Raw genomic sequence first — 19,467 nt, forward strand, 5'->3', positions numbered from 1 at the left:
TTCTTTCAGTTCTGAGGTGCTAAAGAGGATTCACAGGAGTGCTGACTTCTATCAAACTGTCAAACCTTCCTTAAGGCTATTAAAAAGAAAGTCTGCAATCATTTCTTCACTTTGCAGAAATATTTATTTTCACCCACAGGACAGAGGTGTAGATATACATGATTTTAAAATTTGTTCTGCATTCATAGTCATAAAAAAAAAAGTAGCTTTAAAAATTCTTTACAGATTATTAAAATGTGTATTTAAAAAGTAAACAAAACCTGCTTCTAGCATTTATTTGCCCATAGGGAAAAACATGTAAATGCAAGTACTTGTGCTTTCTTCGCAACTTTTACATCCAGCTATTTTCGTAGCTTCTTTTTCTTTTTCTCTGGTTCCTCCTTGCTGCTTGCCTCTGCAGAGAGACTTGCATGCGTATCATTTCCTAATATCTACAGTAAGAAAAAAAGAGAAAACAGAACATTTTTATTCAATTTTTGCTATCGCAGTAAAACTTGACTTTACTTGTACAGACCTTTTACAAACACTGTGTCAACATCAGAAACTTCTGAATAGACAATTATCTAAAAAGAGGGTCTACCATCTTAGAACAATCACAGGTAGAACACTCACCTGAAATAAAAGCTGAAAAAGGCAAAGAGAACCAACAGCCCCCTCCTGACAAAGCCAGCAGGTTGCTAGCACCCCAACCACCAGCTTGCATTAGCCTTACTGTGTGTCTGTTTTCAGTGTCCCTCACACTGGAGTCATGGCCTCAAAAGAAGCCCTTGACAGCTACAGTTGGTGAGCACAGGGCAGCTCAGCATGTGAATGCACAACAGAACACATGGGCTTCTCTGCCACAATTTTTACTGTCTAATCCCCACTTTTGAAATCAAAGGGATTCACCTCAACCCAGGCTGAAGGATGGAGAGATCAGAGCAGCCCTGCTGGCAAGGACGTGGGGGTGCTGGTGGATGAAACGCTGAACATGACCCAGCAATGTTCACTCACAGCCCAGAGAGCCAAACGTGTCCTGGGTGGCATCCAAAGCAGCGTGGGCAGCAGGGACAGGGAGGGGATTCTGCCCCCACCTGCAGTGCTGCATGCAGCCCTGGGGGCCCAGCACAGGAAGGACATGGACCTGTTGGAGCAAGTCCACAGGAGGGCCGCAAAAATGATCAGAGTGCTGAATGAAGCAGCTCTCCTGTGAGGAAAGGCTGATAGAGTTGGGGTTGTTCAGCCTGGAGAAGAGATTCCAGGGAGACCTTTGAGCAGCTTTCCAGGACCTGCAAGGGGAGCCTGCAAGAAGGCTGAAAAGGCACTTTTCACATGGGCATCATCCAGTGACAGGAAAGGGGGGAATGGCTTCCCCCTGCCCCTACTTGAAAGAGTGGGTTAGTTTTAGGAAGAAATGGTTTATTCTGAATGCTGAGGCACTAGAACAGGTTTCACAGAGAAGATGTGGAACACTTCCATCCCTGGAAGTGTTCAAGGCCAGGTTGGATGGGGTTTTGAGCAACTGTTGTCATGAAAGGTGTCCCTGCCTCTGGCAGGGGAATTGGAACTAGATGACTCTTAAAGGTCCTTGCAACCCAAACCATTCTATGGTTCAAGCTCACATAACAGCTTGAAGATCAGAATATATTCACATGTGTTTGGAACATGATATATTTACGTGATTTCTCAAGGAAAAAGGTAATCATGTTTGACTGTATAAATAGAAAGAAGCTCTTGCTTATTTTGGGTTCTCTTTTTCCTCTGTGGTAAGGGATACTCAATTGACGCAACCATCTGTTTACCAAGAAAGTTACATGTTCCTTACTCTAAGAGCATGATTTTGTCATGTCATGCAAAATACTTATTAGGCCTAAAGTGTGAGAGCAAGTGAAACTCCCTGTGTCCCAAATGCACAAAGAAGCTAGAACTGAAATGTTTTGAGACTAGATACAGTTATTAGGACATTAGAGTTCTTAAAACATTATCAAGAGAGAACTTTTATATTGTTGGAGTTGTAAGACAGCATTGCCATTGACACCTGGCAATTATACAGAGCTGAGCCACCCATCACATTTACTTCAGTTACACTGTCGTTCACTGGAGTAAAAAGAACATCCTATTGAATTTTGGCAGATTTTCAGAGGGACATTTGATTACAGAACTGTAAAATGCAATACATTACTGCAGCAAATCATCATAATTCCCAACAGTGGAAATATCCTGATGGGCCCAGAATAGAAGGCTTAATTTAGAGGGCTTTATTCTTTTCAACAGCCAGTGAAGGCAGACTTGTGTTTCATTGAGAGTGGATATGAAGCAATCATTACAAGCCACTGCTAAATTATGTTTTTTCTTCTGGGTTAAATTTCAATTTTACCAAGATGATTTTTTAACATTACTGAAGGATAATATGGTAAGAATTTTGTATCTTACCTTGGGTTCTACCAAGACCATCCTCATTTTCTGATGTTGGATGTTGGAATCATCTAACATGATGTTCACTTTAACTTTATCAAACATATGTAATGTTGTGTCTTCCACGGTAAGTGATGGCACCTGAAAGTTCAAATTTTGTATAAATACTCACCATTTGCAACAGCTTATGTTTCTATACAAATAAATACCTTTGTATGAAAATAGCACTGTTACATGTAAATAAAATAAACCAAAAATTACTACAGTGATTATTCAGTCTTGTAATATGTGATACATGCATTTTCTGCAGTAACTAATCAGATAATGAGATGTCAGTACAATCTATTATAGAAACGCATTCGTATCAGAACCTACGTATTTAGACTTACAAAGACTAAGTGGCATTCATTACTACAAGAGATTAATGAACTTGCATTTAGAAAAGCTCCTCTTACCCTTCTAGATCCAACTAGAATAGTTTAGTCATTCTGCTTGCTTACCTAATCAAAAAATAAGGTGTTTAAGAACAAACCTTAAGAATAATAGTAAGAACATACCTCACTGTTGTACTCCAGTTTTGGTGTTGGTTTATCTTTTTCTTCAAAGAAGACTGTTCCTTCTAACCCATACTTGGGAATCAGAACCACAACTGCATTTTTTCTTACAAATAATATATATGCATCTTCATTTACTACTCCCTTGGTTTTGAAGAACAGCTGTAACAAAAGCAGAACACACAATAAGGAAAAAAGCACTAAAACATTCCTTCTTAATTACAGAAAAATAAAACATTCAAATACACATCTATACTTAGTGATACTTACACAGCATATCCTGAAAGCAGATTTTAAAGCAGTCTCATAAACCTCATAACTCATATTTACTGTAGAATTAACCAGTCATATTTATAAAAGCACAAAACTAAAAGAATCTTCAAGATTCCATTCTGAGTTTTTTCAGAATGACCACAATAATGTTTTAAGCTTTTTGTCAGAAGCATCCCTCAGCCTTTATCATTTCTGTACTCTTGCTTGGTTTTGCTCTTGCAGTGTCCATAGTTCAACACATCATCTCAGAACTACTTACCTGTGTATGGAATGCCACAGAGGCTCTTTGTGCATATTGTGCCATTTTATGTCGGTAATTGAGATTTTTACACATCTCTGCCAGTTTGTGTTTATCTGTGAGCTCTGGGTAAGTGCTGTCTGCTCCTATGGCCACTGCCAGAAGCCGGTGCACTATAATATCAGCATACCTGCAAAGATGAGGTTAAAATCATCAGTGACATAGTAAGACACAGTTTTTCAAAATTAATAAAAAAAGTTTCTGAACATACGTTTGTTGTTGTGAATATTACAGATTTAAGTTTATCTAATAATGACCATCTGCTGGCAACTCCCTTTATTCATTCAGCATCCATCTCTCTGCTGATGCACTGCAGCCAGAATACTGTTATAATGTTTGCTAAGATAAATTTTCATTGTGCCAGAAAAAGAAATGAAGTTGTATTTTTAGACTAAAGAATGATCTTTCACCATGGCTTTTTAAGCCAATCATTCTTCCCTTTCCCATGAAATGAGACAAATTTAGTGTAGAGTCGTTTTTCAGTGCCATAGATCTGCAAAGCATAATCACATCTGAACTTCTTGTTATGTAACTTATTAGAATTTCAGCGGGAACATTTTAATACATCTGGTACTTCAGTGAGGAACTTTTTAATATATCTGGTAAGAACTAAAATTTACCATTTGGACTTCTAGAAGTTCTACAAATTATCCATAAAAATGCATAGGAATTTTAATCCATGTCCAAGAGATTTCACTTTAAATGTTTCTAAGGACCACAATAACAGTTATTTTCTTCAAAACTCAGTGACTTCTTGGTCAGATGAAAAACTAACATACTTTTCCAAGAAGTATTATTCCACTGCATGCAACAGCTGCCAATAGCAAGTTCCCAGTTACCAGTGTTTTCATATGGAAAATTCAGTCTCCTAAAAATTTAAACACAGTTTCTACCTCAAAAATGACTGAGCAAACTCCACCTCAGTCTCTGGCTGAGATTACTGCTGACTGACGCCAGATGTGCATTAGAGATATATTCCTATTGTATATTTTTATAATGTTACTAAACCCTAGGAGTTGTGGGCAGTAAACCTGGGAGTGTACAGGAAGATGGACTGCCATGTAAGCCACTGCTGTTTCAACTAAAATCTAATGCTGAATAAAATTTTTTTTTTAAATGCACACCACCACCATTTCTTCACAAATAAAACATTTCTTTTCTCTGAAGCTTTTGTAAAATACAAGTACCTTCTAATAGGTGAGGTAAAGTGAGTATAAATAGGTGAGGCTAAACCATAGTGATGAAAATCATTATCCATTCCAGAGCAGAAATAAACAGCTTGCATCATGCAGCGAGTGGTCAAAATTCGCAGCAGTGTGTTTAGGTAGGGGAATGTAGGAGATTCAGCTTTGTCTAATGATTCAGCTAAAGCTTTTGCTGAATCTGTCTTAATTTCCAAATTCTGAAAGAGAAAAAAAGAAAAAAAACAGGTCAAGCATTACTAGCAAATATTATGAATATAAGCAGAAATGTAACAGCCACATCTAGGATAATCTTAGCAACTGGCACAGGTATAGCACCTCATAACAGGATGGAATGCTACTACTACAAAAGCAAACAAACAAAATCCATCCAAGCACAGGTCCTACCCTTATTATTACTAGTGTATTATGCAAAAAATGAAATGCTGAGTCAGTAGCCTAGAATTCAGAAATTCTAAACTAAGAAATACTTTATGCCAATATTAACAATATACCTTTGGTTTGATTTTTCTATCCCTTTATTAAATCAGAAAGAATGTAAAAAAAACCCCACGAGTTTATGCCACATAAAGTTCTCACCCAAGCACAAGGTAAGTAATTGACTTTGTGGTATTTCCTGTGCAAAATTATTATAATGTATGCTTGGAAAAGTGAAATGTAAAACCAGTACTGTGTACGACATTTTTTTCCTGTTTGCAAGTGCTCTCTGATAAAAATTCAGGTAGTGTGAACATAATGCATTTTTAACTTCCAGAAACACAAGGTAAATTTCATCACATGATCAGTTGAATGCTCTTTCTGTCACATACAGCACTGACAATAAAGTATGATCCAGAGATCAAAGGATGCCTGTATTATGGTAAGATAATTGCATTTTCATTAAAAAAGTATAAATAAAGCATATTAATACCTAATTGTGATGGCTGCGTCAAAAGCAGTAAAAAAGCCACTTTGGTTTATTTGAAAGAATGTTTACCTGTGCAGAGAAATTTAGCTTTCCAAATGAAACAGTACTTAAAAAGTAATTTTCAGAATTAAATAATTTCAAATTAAATCATTATCATTATTCCAGTTTTGCAGCAGTGGAAAATTAAATGTGCTAGGTTTAGGCTTGTCTATTGCCACACTGAGAGAATCTGGAAGTTTCTCTTTAGACCTTAAGAAAAAAAAAGAGGGTGGGAAAGAACTGAAGGGAAAGAAAATCTGAACGTATATCACAGTAACTACAAAATTACAAGTTAACTCAAATAAAAGATCCCGAAACCGAAAAACTAAGTTTCTCTGTTCAGACTCCTTAATTAAATTAGACTTGTTTCAGGCTAAATAAACCTCTAGCTGATCTATGAAGAAGATGGAAACTCTAAACACATTTTCTTACTTCCTGACTTTAAGAGAAATGTTATTTGCTGTGACTGATCAATTTTTAAGTACATCAATAATGTATGTGATCAAAAGCCAAAAACCATCTCAAAAATCACATGTGACTTGGCAAGGAGAAATATTCACTGCTCACAAGTGCTACAATGTAAGACTTAAGAGAGTGGTATGTTTTCTTTACCTAAGAAAGGTTTTAAAAAGCACAAGATTCTTTCTTTCACCTAGAGGTACAATTATCCTGCTACAAATACCAGGGATTTCAAAGTGTAGCTGGTGCACTTTTAAAATACTGCTTTCCAGTCCTTATTCCTAGGTAAGTGGCTAACCAGAGATCATATACATCTTTTCATAATTAATTCACTTAATTAGCATGGTAAAAACTTGCCTTGGACTTTGCAGCCTTTACAAGGATGTCGTAATTTGATGGGGGAGGAGCAGGATGTTTCCGGAGCAAGGCAAACTCTGGGAACTCATCATAAATTTTTTGTGCTACAGAAATATTGGCAAGCAACATGAACTCTTCAACCATAGAATTTGTCTCTCTATCAAGATAAATACATTATATTGTTAGAAAAGCATTAGACATTTACTTTGAGTGCCTAATGAAGAAACATTCCACCATCCTAATGATGTTATATAATATTAACTAGTGGTTTTGAACATTTATACAACTAGGCAAGCAATTTTAAGATTAAAAACAATGCTTATAAGTTCCAAATACTAAGTCAGAAGAAAAAAAAATCCTGAAATATTCTAACATTAAAATCGAGAAAAATGCTCATTAAAATGCCTGGAAAAAACAACAGATAAACCTCTTGACTTCTTCCTACCAATTTCACATATGAATCATACAGTTCAAGAGTGCTAAATAAATACTGCAGTAAAATAGAGAAATTCTCTTACTGAGGATCAGCTTGACTAAAGAGGTTGTGGATGCTCTATCATTGGAAGTATTCAAGCACAGGTTGGGTGGGGCTATAAGCAACCTCATCTAGTGGGAAGTATCTGGGCCCATGGCAGGGGCATTAGAACTAGGTAGGCTTCCAAGGTCCCTTCCACTTCAAACCATCCTCTAATTCTATGACTGTCCTTCACTATTACAGGAACTTTGTATCTGTAATACCATTAACTAAATATTGCTACTTAAACACGTCTTTAATTCCATCCCTACCCTGAATTAACTAACAAATAAAATGCATACTTAAGCTCCTTAGTCTGCAGATCAATAGGATCATGAGTTTCACTGTCCATGTGGAAACGAACTTCTGGTGACGCAAGTGTCAAGGCTCTGCAACATAGTAAGTGGTATTAAAAATTACAGTAAGACAAGACACAGCAGCTGAGCTGCAAACCTGTAACATCATCTGGGGTTACTATGACGCTATAATTTAAAATTGGGAGAAATGAAAAATAAAATTAATATTTTAAATAAAATTTACAAGAAATGTCATCGAATACACACCATAGAATCTTCTAACATTTCAAATGCTACCCTCTAGCTGTGCTTTTATGACACTGTGAGATCCATATTGATTGATCTTGTGAAGAAAAAGTTAATATCCCAAATTTATATATTTTGGGAAATATAGATAAGCATTCTTATGCAAATCGAAATGGAAAAATACTTCTTTCTCACAAGTTTTCACCAGAAAAATGGACACAGAACCATAATAAATTTTGACAGCAAGAACAGTCAGACAAAAAAGGTGGGGGAAAAGGTAACAGGTACACTGCCTAGCTTACCCTTTATCAATTCTTTTCTTCTTCAGGACTTTTGCTAATTTGTTGAGTCCACGTAAGCTGGTAGTAATATCATCATTCATGGCTGCTGAATCGATTCTCATCTGTGCTTCAGCATATGTAAGAGAAGCCTTGAAGAGGTTTAAGAAACAAGACGTCATGACACATAATTGAACACACTAAAAAAAACCCCACAGTTCTTTCTGTCTTGCAGAACATGCAGCTTGCTGTCATAACTTGGTTCACAATAATACAAAGCTTTACAGTCAATACCCAAATGCTGGTTATTCACAAAGAATTATGGACAAATGAAGACAGATCTATGCAAGATATTAAGATACACCAAGCATTTGCCAGGGGTTTGTTTTTGGTTTTTCTGCTGATCATATGTGTTTTATACATTGGAAGTCTAATTTTTAGAAATGTATAGAACATCTTGAACATCCACAGAATCCACTGAATTTAACTGATTAGTTGGTACTTATCAGCCATGTCCTATATGCATCATACACATAGTAACTGCACACATAAACACCTCAGCCTTAGAGGCTGAGAAGAACACTGAAGAATCAAACATTTTCTTTATTTTTAGTATTTCAATACCATTTTCTAATTCTAAAACGGTATTATGAAGTCTGCTGATAATTGTTTTTATAATACAGTGTACAGCTTTTTATTTCAGAATTATACTAGTATTTACGTGACTTACCTTGGAATTTATAACACTCTTTGTAAATCTGGTTTTCAGAATTTCAGCCTTATGATTCATTTCCCATATGCATGAAAATGCAAGCCTATGAGAGAGAGACAGGGAGGGGAAAATCTGTTAAAATCCCTACATCAAGAGTAGTTTCTTGCCAGGATCAAAGTATGGATCATATACATATACCTGTCCACATTAGATCTCAGAGAGCACAAGTTGGAACTAAGTAGCTCTGGAACCATATCAATTCTCTGCAAAGTAAAGAATAAAATAAGTTAGTATTTTAACTTCCTGATTTTTGATGTAAAAAAAGCGTAGAGATATTTTTTCTTTGGCCAAAAAAGCTCAGAATACTGAAAGAAAAGTAAGCTACTTTAAGAAAATTCATTCCAAGATTTATTTTAGTTATCATCTTTTTAGTACCAGTGATTTCTGAAAAGAAATCATGGTCTGGAAGAAATAACCAGGACTAAATCTACAAAATCAGTGTTAGTGAATGCAAATCATAGGAACCTTCAGAGATTTAGCAAAAAAAAAAAAAAAAAAAAAAAAACAGTGGAAAAGGCAAAACCAGGCCACTTCTTCATTTCAGACTGGACTTATAACAGTATTCCAATTTCAGAACCACATGCTAATATGCTTCAAACCGGAGTTGAATGGGATATTGTCCAGATAGTGGTTTTTAAAAGATAAAACAGAAAATAAATTTGTCTTAGACAAATTGTCTACTGTTTTTTTTTCTCCTTAGTTTGGGGAGAATGTCTCCATTCCCAAGAATTAAAAGAGGAAAGCCATGAAAATCCAACCACTTAATCAAGCAAGAAGCTGTAGAAAAGAATTACTTTTTCACAGAGATACACTGTTGTTCCTCTTTTTACTGACTCCTCATCCAAAGCATTTCCTGGGCGAATAAAATGACTGACATCTGCAATATGTACACCGACCTAGAAAACAAGCATCACATTATGCACCTCATGAAAGAGAAACAGTTTTCAGAGTGAAACTTTCCCACATTTTTACAAGCCAATACATCCATTCCCAGTTCCTTTCAGCAGCTCCCATATTTTGTAATAAGACAGTTTAAACCTATCATACTGATATTAAAAAAGTGAACTGTTGCAGCAATTTTTCAACAAAAAGGCATTTGCACATTTAGGGGAAAGTTATATTCATGGCCAATGCAGCTTTACTTTGAGGGCCCAAATAACCTCTTCCATGTTCTTCAAGACTCACTGCAAATTTGTGTTTGCTTTTCTATTTGCTGGACTTTCTAGTCTGGCACAGCCTACTATTACAATTCCAAATTAATTTCTAAAGAAGATAATCTGAGTGAACCACATATAAGGGAGTAGAGAGTGGTGTTAAGCCTGTAGCTTTCAACTGCCTTTTTAAAATAAAATAGTAACTCCACAGGCGTTACAGCAGTAACTGAGCTTTTTCTTTTTTCATAGTTCCTTATCCAAGCTGTAAATATCCTTGTTTATAATACTTAGCTAAAGCAGTAAATAAATTTTATGCTAAATTCTCATGCCAAATGAGGATAAAGCAGGGTGAATTTAGAAGACACTAAATTCCCACTTTTGACACTGATCTGATGCAAATCAACTCCCTTATTTTATTACCACCCTGCAGCTGTGCAAACATCATTAATTTATTTATAACAGATCTGGAGCTTTGCACATGTCATTTACCACGACTGCACTGTTTGTAAAATAAAGGAAGAAGTAAGTAAATAAATTATTAGATTGATACAATACCTCTAGATTTCCATTTCCTATTTCTCTACAATGTAATGCATCGTCAATATCTGTACAACCAGGAGGATCAACACTACAAACAGTCAGATGCCTTAAGTCCTCCCTGTGTTTCATATCCTGAAATTTAAAATAAACAAAAAGTTGTTTTCAAGAACATCTTCCAAGTAAAAATGATCATTTGAGAAAGGCACATTATGTCAGACTTTCCCCAGCAACCAAGTATTTTCAGAATGTTTACTTTTTTTCAGCAGTTTGTTTGTTTTATGACAAGATCAAAACAGATATGCAGAAACTATAATGATAGAAAAAACAACACAGAAGATTAAGTACTAATATTTTTTTTTGTTTTATAGAAATGAGGAAGAGAATCAGAACACAACCATAGTTTCATCGCAATCTCAGAATTAGCAGGATGAGGAATTGAGATTTTTTGAAGTGAAATTTTGACTGATATCCAGCTGAATGACTTGTCTTGGATATAACTGCTCCTAAGTCTAGCTTTCTAAGGCTCAGATGTCTAGATAATTGAAAGCAACTGCACATCTTTGCAAAATAGCTATCTGTCTCCTTTGCAAAAAAAAACTTCTTTTATCTTTATATTCTTTAACAAAACCTGTAGTATCATCTTTATCTTAAAATATTTATCCCCAACAAATGCAGTTTTAGCCAAAATGCAAAAACTTGAAGAGGTCTTTCTTCCATAGGAAATCCAGCTGAAAGCTCCCACTAAGAACAGTCCTGGACAACATTTCTCATCTATTTCTGGGATATTCAGGAACCGCCACAGTTTGCATTGAAGGGGAAGGCACATTAATTACTACAATAATTTACAAATTATTACCTCTTCTGTAATGCTCCATGGCATTTTTGGTAGGAAACTAAGGACAGCCTGGGAAAAAGCCTGGTGAGGGACATCATGTTCAAGCAGGAGAACTTCTGTCTCTGTCTCTTTATCTCCAGCGCTTCCCAAATTCTTTACAAAATGACCCTGAGAAATAATACAGGTACATACACACACACACACATATCAAGCAATACCATTTGTCCAAAAGTATTTAAGAACATTAATGCTTATTCTTGTATTAAACTACACAGTAGAAGCAATTTAACTTTCTCATCTTTAAGAGAAATCCAATTTTAAGCACTTATTTAATGTAGTAAATCTGAACAGAGTCCATCCAGACTTTTTTCTTAGAATGGGTCTAAATTCTCCACAATTAAGACTCCAAAACTTATAAACGTGAAATCATTTTTGCAGGAAGGAAAACCACTGCTGCAAAAGCAGCAGAACTAATACACTCTCATTTATCTATGGGTTATTTAATGTAGTCAATCTGAACAGAGTCCATCCAGACTTTTTTTCTTAGAATGGGTCTAAATTCTCCACAATTAAGACTCCAAAACTTATAAACGTGAAATCATTTTTGCAGGAAGGAAAACCACTGCTGCAAAAGCAGCAGAACTAATACACTCTCATTTATCTATGGGTTATTTAATGTAGTCAATCTGAACAGAGTCCATCCAGACTTTTTTTCTTAGAATGGGTCTAAATTCTCCACAATTAAGACTCCAAAACTTATAAACGTGAAATCATTTTTGCAGGAAGGAAAACCACTGCTGCAAAAGCAGCAGAACTAATACACTCTCATTTATCTATGGGTTTGCCTTGTGCCACACATCTCACACCCTAATACCACATCAACTCTGCCTTCTCCCTCACTTCTCTGCAGTAGTGCTGTCTTTGTCTTAATGCTTCTTCCATATACCCCATGTTCCCTTCATTTCTCTAAACTAGTGGGAGACACCTGTGCACTGCTTCAATACAAGCTCTGCATTCCCACAGGAGCACTGGCAGACTCTTCAAAACCTGGCTACTGTTCAATACAAATGGAAGGCAATGTCCTCAGTTTCTCATACAGGCTCCATTCTTTATGCTGAACTTTTAACTAACTACTTTTACCCTACTGGCAATTTGATTGCATTGGGTGCATTTGTCAAATATCTGCTAGTGCAGTGATTGGTATGTGTGAATGAGCAAAATTAGAGCAAAATATTTGCACTTCTAGGAACCCAGACTAAAGTCCCTGGTTAATCTATATAAAGGACGTTAAGTAGCACATATATGTTCACTGCAGAACTGGATGAGTAAACTTTTTAAGTATGACAACCCCATAGCTGGTTTTAAGTGCAAATTAAATCATTTAGGGACTTCCTTAATTTGCACCATCAAATGGCACTCAAAGAATTTAAATCTCATCTCAACACTGTCTGCAGTTACTCAGAGTTGCAGATAAATATTTTATGTAAGAAATACAAAAAAAACAAGTAGTTAAAAGTTCAGAAGAAAATGCCTAAACTTACATTAGGATACCTGGAATTCCTGGGCCAACCATCAATAGCAACAATTATCCTTTGCCCTTCCAATGTATCTGCTTGTCTGGTTTCTATTCGAATGCGAGGAATTCTGCGATCAGCTGGTGTAAACAAATGGCGCCTTGCCTATGAACAACCAGAAAAAGGAACAATTGATTTCCAAATACAGAAGAAACACCAACCCTGCACTTGGAGTAAGTGGATCATTTCCTCACCTCTTTGATCTGTGACTTGGAAAGCATCCCACAATACGGCCGCCAGTTGCGTTTTATAATGCCCACGACTCTCCCCGTAGGCCTCAGCATGTCCTTGCTAACCGAAGTCTTCAGCTGGTGGAACACGGGTTAAAGATACAAAACTGTCTGAACTTATGTTCCACTACAGTAGGTAACTTAAAACTTAGTAGCAACATTTTGTAAGCCATTATAAGGACATAAATTCTATTATGACTTTGTAAATAGAACTTCCTGTGCTTCCCTGTGCTTTGCATGACTTTTAACATTTTCAGTATTTTCAATGACATGACTGAAATCACATCACTGTGAATCAATGTGACTTAGCAGAGACAGTGGGAGAAGACAGTGTTCTGCAGCCTTTTTCTGCTGTTCTTCATTTTTCTGACAGGATGTCCATTAAGAAAATCTAAAAAACTAATATTTTCCATGTTATGTTACAATATATTATTTTAATTTCTTGGAGTCCTTTTACACTGCCTAAAAATTCTCTACATAATTATTAAAAACTATTCCTATGAAATTCAGTGGAAAGGTAATAAGTGGATTTTAAAAGAAATTATCTTCTTGTACAGGGCACACATGCATGAGCAGGCATGCACATTATGTGGAATGACTGCAAGACTCAAAATTATTTTACAACAGGTTCCAAATGTATGTATTGCCTATAAAAGGTGACTGTCAGCATGACACAACACCTACTTCTAACAAATCCTAATCTGCATATCAGTAAGTAATGATTTACATTATTACATGACTACCACTCAGTAACTTTTGGATTCATTACACTTAATAAATAATGTGGGAATTTCTAGCAGAGACTAATTGAAAATGACCCATTTTATTCACCATCATGTATTTAACATAACTGTTTAATGATTTCTGTGTTCACATTTTATAAAGAGGATATGTGTTCACATTTTATAAAGAGGATATATAAAGCTAAAGGCTAACACTGTCAGGGTACCACAGATTTCAACTCTTCCATAACACCACGGTTAAGAAAAATTATTTCTTTCATACAATGTTTTCTTTCTCCTCTTCATTTTCAATGTTCTCTTCATTCTGGCCATCATCCTGCAGAACCACTGAGGATGGTGCCACCCATTCATCTTTTGCCAACAGCTCCACGGCTACAACATCTTCATGAATTGCTCGGTTTAAATGTTTCAGGCCCTGTACAATTATCTGGAATTTTTAGGAAAACAAAATGAAAATGCAAAAATTCATGATGATGAAAACAGAAGATCCAAATCTAGAGCAGAGTAACAGAAGAGTAAACATGTATGACAGGCTTTACATTCCAAAGAACATTTTAAAGTATGGTTGTGATGCAATTTTTTCTTCTGCCAAGATTTCTTACAGTACAGATGATCTTATTTCAAGATTCCAATTGCTTCTATAAGAAATTTGTTTTCCCCATGGTTTTGTTGTTTTTTTTTTAAATCTTTTTATTAATTCAGACAATCATATTTTTGCAGGATAGGGGATTTCACATACTACTGAGGAAGAGGAATACAAGAGATACAAATACCTCCAGCTGCCACAAATAGGGAGGGAGGAGACAAGTGCCACTGCTTGCAAACAGTGTCTGTACCACTGCACCAACTGAGAATCCAGCGGGCAGACAGATGGATTAACTGCTGGGTGGGAAACAGCCCATCTTCCCTCACCAGGCAGGAAAATACCAATTACTTTATCAAACTGTAATTTTAAATACATTATTCTTTTTTCCAAAAAGAGCACAGTCAGCATGTCAGCAGTCTATATCCATACAAATAAAAATATAAACATCGGCACAAACATCAGAAAAAAAACCAGAAAGGTAAAAAATTACTAATACCCTCCATTTTAACATATGCCAACATGAAATAATTAAATTTTAAGTCATTACTAAGGCTAGTTAAAGTTTACTGCATGGAGGTAAAATTAAAACTCACCTCTTTGTTTTCTTCAGCATCTCCATGAACCCAAACAGTAGCTTCAAGATAATTCTCCCTGTTTGCCCTGTAAGTTCCTTGGAGGTAAATACCAGATTTTATTCCTTGCTGCAATTTGCTAAGAGGAATATGTTCTGGGAATATTATTTTTCCACCTTCTATTTCTTTCTTTACGAAAAAAGAAAAAGAGGAGAGGATATTTTCAGTATTTTATATTCATGGTAATTTCAATACTGAGCTCTGGAACACAACACACTCAAGCTAACAAACTCCCTAATTGTAACTGTGAGTAGGTATGAATATGCACAACAATAAAAAGCTATTATTAAGCAGTACTTTTTCTAATGAAGCATCAAAAGCATAAAATGTGGCAATTCTAGGAACTTTTCTTGTTTTCCTGCAGTTACTTAAAAACATGCTGCTCAATTCTGATGAGTCTTGATTCTGATAAACACAAAGCACAAGGAAGAGGATGTAGCTTGTATTTGAGCTGCAGCCTGCTTTTATGTCAACTTAACTAATAACCAAATTAAAAATGTTTTTGATCAGTAACTTACTTAACATAGATTTTCCAGCAGACGCAAAACAAATATCTAAACGGTTTGCAATATATTTTGTTTTCATTTTGTTGTTTCTGTTATTATTCTCATCTTCTCAACAGTTATCTAAAGCAACTGGCTTCTTACAAATAACAAGATACATACTAACAGGCATATAAGCAGAACTGAAAATGGCTACAATATTTCCTTTTTACTTTTCAGTTATCAAAAAGTTAAATTGCCAAAATGATAATAAAGTTCAAACTCCTTGTATTCTAAACTGATGCCAGTACCCTGACATACAGTAAGTAATATTATACTACAAGCCATTTGTGATCAATTTATTTTAGAAAAAGAAAATAAAAACATACCCCTTCATCAGATACACAAGCAAGACGATCTACAAGCTCAGGATTAGCTGTCAAGCTTTTTATATACTCCTCACCTACAAAAGCACACATGTAAATATTTATGCAAGAGATGCATGGGATTTAGATATCAAGTGACTGTTCAGTTTATTTGAGCAATAAATTAAACATACATACTAGTTCACTTACATGTATAAGCAGTTATTCCTTCCTCCAGAGCTTTCTCTTTATTAATTCTGTCATTTGTTAAAAAGATAACTTGAATCTTTTCCTCATCCTCTATTTTCTTCAAGTGTTCGTTGTACCATTTCACTGCTACCCGAATGGCTCTGTCATTGCGGTCATTAGCAGTTTCTCCCCGATTCTGCTCTATGTACGTCTCTCTAAATAAATTTTAAAAACAAAGGGGGATGTTTGACAAACCAAAACAAATCCCAGCATCCATCTATACTTGAAATTTTCAGACAAACAAGATCAAGGCTGTTACACCAAAAGCATCATTATTGTAGCCATTGTTATGTGTAACACTCATGAGGCCACTGAAGGGCCAGGAGACCTGGGTAAAGAAAACAGGAATGAAGTGTTAATTTCTAACACAACCTTCTCACAGACAATTGAAGAGGTTTGCATGCAAGCTGTAAGCTATGGATTCAAGATTCCTTGAACTATGATACTGCAGTATTGGAAACTAATTGTGAACACAAATAAAGGCAAATTAATTGCATCTCCATTTCTTAGAGCTTTCTGTAACTAACTTAATGGAGTTTTGAATTCTGCTACAGACTAAGCTAACAATATTGGTAAAACATTGGAATATGTCTAAAAGGGACACTAAAATGGAAAATCAGTACCTTATTACTTAAGATAACAGTGCTTATTATTGAATATTCTAACCCCCTTTACATAATATATATGGATTTATACCAACTATAGACAGAAAACCTACTGGAATACCAACTATTTCCCAAAAGAATTCCTTAGAAATATATAGTTCTGTGACACCAGTGTAATTTTTCTTCCAGTCCACATGCTCCAGTTTTGTTTCCCATTTTCTTTTACTGGATACCAGCACAACTTTGTTACACTCCATTGCAGTCCTTACCTGTGATGCTCATTGGTGAAAGAATAGAAATGTTTTTCTTTGTTTTGAATCACGTCCCTAATCCGCTTGTACACTGGCGCACTCCGATTCCTGACTTCTTGCAGGACTGTCTGCAGCACAATGACATTCTTAATAACAGGATCTTCAAGGATATCAATCTGAGGAACAAAATGGAAATTAATCAAAATTGTTGTGTAATTCTATCCAATAACAGGACTCAAAATATTTCCTTGGCTAGTACATGAAAAGTACATTACACGAGTAATGAGTGACTCCTGCCTTTTTCCCTCACCACTGGGAAACAGGACAGTGTAGGAAGCTGCTTTCTCCTCCTTGTGGGGAAAAAAAAAAAGTCAAATAGGATTTTCCAGCCTCTTTGTGGCCTGAAGTGAAGATAAGGATTCTGATTTCCAACAAATTTGCCCCCAGTGTGTGCAGGATTCCAGACAAGTGTACACTCCAAATTTTGCTTACCTAAAATAGGATCCTATAAAATTTACCCTTAGTAAACAAAATGCAACTATGCACAATCTGAGGGAAATCTGATGTAATTTACAGGCTGCCTGCCTCTGTGAGGAATGCAAGCCATAAAATGGTACCCAACCACTCTGACACAGCTGAGGTGCCTATGCATGTGTAGGTTTGAGTTCTCCAGAAACAATCCCACTGTTAAACTGAAATTTTAACTTCCATGGAGTGAATCAATGGGCATTCTGCAAGCTGCTCTCTGCTTTTGAAAGACTTTTTTCTTTTTGAAGAATTTTGTTAAAATTTGCAGTACTTTTCTTTGCCAACTCCTGACATCAAGACAGAGAAATAAATATACACTAAAAATCCACATAATCTGTTGGGGGAAAAAGATGGGAGCTAACTTCCTAACCTCAAAGCAAAAAACTGTGCAAACCCACCTGCAAAATGAGATAGCCCTAAGGCTCTAGAGGGCACAGCTAAAAGGATAAAAAGCAATACCAGACCAAGCTCCTGTGAATCTGATGTTTACACAACTTGAAAGATTTAGAGCCATATTCACAGGGGAAGAAATCCAGCATTATTATATGCATAAGCTGAAGCACCAGGCCAAGTCTTACTGTGGCAAAAGTGTTTCAGTTTCTAGGCAAAACCTTTCCCTACCCTTACCAAGGCTTCCTAATCCTCACCTCTACAGTTCACCTCAACACACCTTGGTACATTCTCAGAGCATTCTATGGGACTCACATACATATTTCACCAACAAGACACCAAGAAGTCCACTCGTGAGAGGCTGAAAACATCCCTTGACCTGCTGTTTTGTGACGAAAATCCTTAAAACTATTGGGATCTCTGCTAAAACACACAAGTGTTGTTCCCCTCTCCAGAGTACTCCATGTTAGAATTTATGAATTAGTTACATCTCCAACGTGTACAGGGCTGCTCTATCTTCTACACAGGTATTCAAAAACAATGAAAGGAAAAAGTTAAAACATCAAGTTTGGGAATTTCTCCCAGCCTCAAAGTGTATTGTCTGCCCTGCTCAGACCCAGCTCTCTGCGCAGCTATGGATGGGCTGCAGAGTGAAGTTGCTCCCGTGCTCCTAGAGTCCTACATGGGATGATTTCGCACGCTTTATTCATTACATGAAATCAACATCACAGTAAAAAGAACCTAAACCTACACCCTGAAAAGCAGAAGAGGCACTCAAAAAAAATCAGCGACCACAGAAGATCCAAAAATTCAGTGAGGACATGAAGGCGCCAATCGCTATTTGAGAGTCCACCAACTTTCTCTGCTTGAATTTTTATACCCATACCAGACCACAACGAACTAACCAAATAAATAAATAAATAAATAGTGTTCTTTATCCCTACGATTCAGGCAGAAAAAAACCTCACAAAATCAAATCAAACAAAAGAACAACAAAAAAGAAAACCACAAAACAAAGGAAAAAATCACACACATACTCCTCCCCGATGAAACTCGAACACAGCCTAAGACAGACCAGGTTCGCTGATACTGCAGCCTTCTCCTCAGGAGCTGGCAGGGAAAGACAAGACTGCCCAGGGAGGGATCAAGCAGCCACAGGAAACACGGCAGGAGCCAGGCCTGCACCCACACGGGCGCTTACACCCACAGAGATTTAACAAGGCCGGTGCAGGAAGGCTGGAGCCTCCACATGGAGCCCGGTCGGGCCCAGAGGAAGGCAGCGGCGGGCCCTCCCCCACGCTGAGGCGGCCACACCATCCCTCCCTCCGTCCCGGAGGCGCTCACCTGGTGCAGGAGCAGGTTGGTGTCGGGCAGGAGGAAGTGCGGCCCGGGGCAGAGGCTGCTGGCGGGGCCGCTGGGCCGCGCCTCCAGCCCGGGCGCGCTCCCGGTGCCGGTGCCGGGCGGGGCGGGGGGGCAGAGGCGGCACGCGGCGGCGCCGCACGCGATGTCGTCGCGCAGGTAATGCTCGCGCACCACCTTCACCACCGCGCCCGCCCGCGTGCGCTTCACGAACGTCCGCGAGGTCAGCATGGCGCGCGCGCGGGGACCGCGGGAACGGCGCGGGAAGCGGGAAGCGGCGCGGGAAGCCGGAACGGCGCGGGAAGCGGCGCCCCGGTCGCCGCGGTGATGGCGTGGAAGGCGGCCACGCCCCCGC

General features: G+C 37.3%; 2 protein-coding genes across 2 annotated transcripts in view; one reads left to right on the plus strand and one right to left on the minus strand.

The window, feature by feature from the left end:
* Nucleotides 1-101: 101 nt before the first annotated feature.
* On the minus strand, nucleotides 102-19,349 carry DIS3 (DIS3 homolog, exosome endoribonuclease and 3'-5' exoribonuclease). Its single transcript, XM_059466589.1, has 21 exons — nucleotides 19,098-19,349; nucleotides 16,854-17,011; nucleotides 15,941-16,134; nucleotides 15,755-15,828; nucleotides 14,845-15,012; nucleotides 13,928-14,092; nucleotides 12,887-13,000; nucleotides 12,660-12,797; nucleotides 11,140-11,286; nucleotides 10,299-10,415; nucleotides 9,384-9,485; nucleotides 8,728-8,792; nucleotides 8,548-8,632; nucleotides 7,842-7,969; nucleotides 7,300-7,386; nucleotides 6,484-6,640; nucleotides 4,707-4,921; nucleotides 3,481-3,649; nucleotides 2,952-3,110; nucleotides 2,413-2,535; nucleotides 102-431 (listed from the first exon to the last, which is right to left on the minus strand). Exons 1-21 carry the CDS (start codon nucleotides 19,341-19,343, stop codon nucleotides 342-344), a joined length of 2,901 nt encoding a protein of 966 aa, XP_059322572.1. The 5' UTR covers nucleotides 19,344-19,349; the 3' UTR covers nucleotides 102-341.
* Nucleotides 18,985-19,467, plus strand: part of PIBF1 (progesterone immunomodulatory binding factor 1) — a 106,246-nt gene continuing 105,763 nt past the window's right edge. The window contains exon 1 of the mRNA XM_059466591.1: nucleotides 18,985-19,112. The gene's annotated coding sequence lies outside the window, so the exon portion shown is untranslated. The remainder of the gene's footprint in view (nucleotides 19,113-19,467) is intronic.

This window comes from Ammospiza nelsoni, chromosome 2 (assembly GCF_027579445.1).
Source record: "Ammospiza nelsoni isolate bAmmNel1 chromosome 2, bAmmNel1.pri, whole genome shotgun sequence".
Classification (NCBI taxonomy): Eukaryota; Metazoa; Chordata; class Aves; order Passeriformes; family Passerellidae; genus Ammospiza; species Ammospiza nelsoni.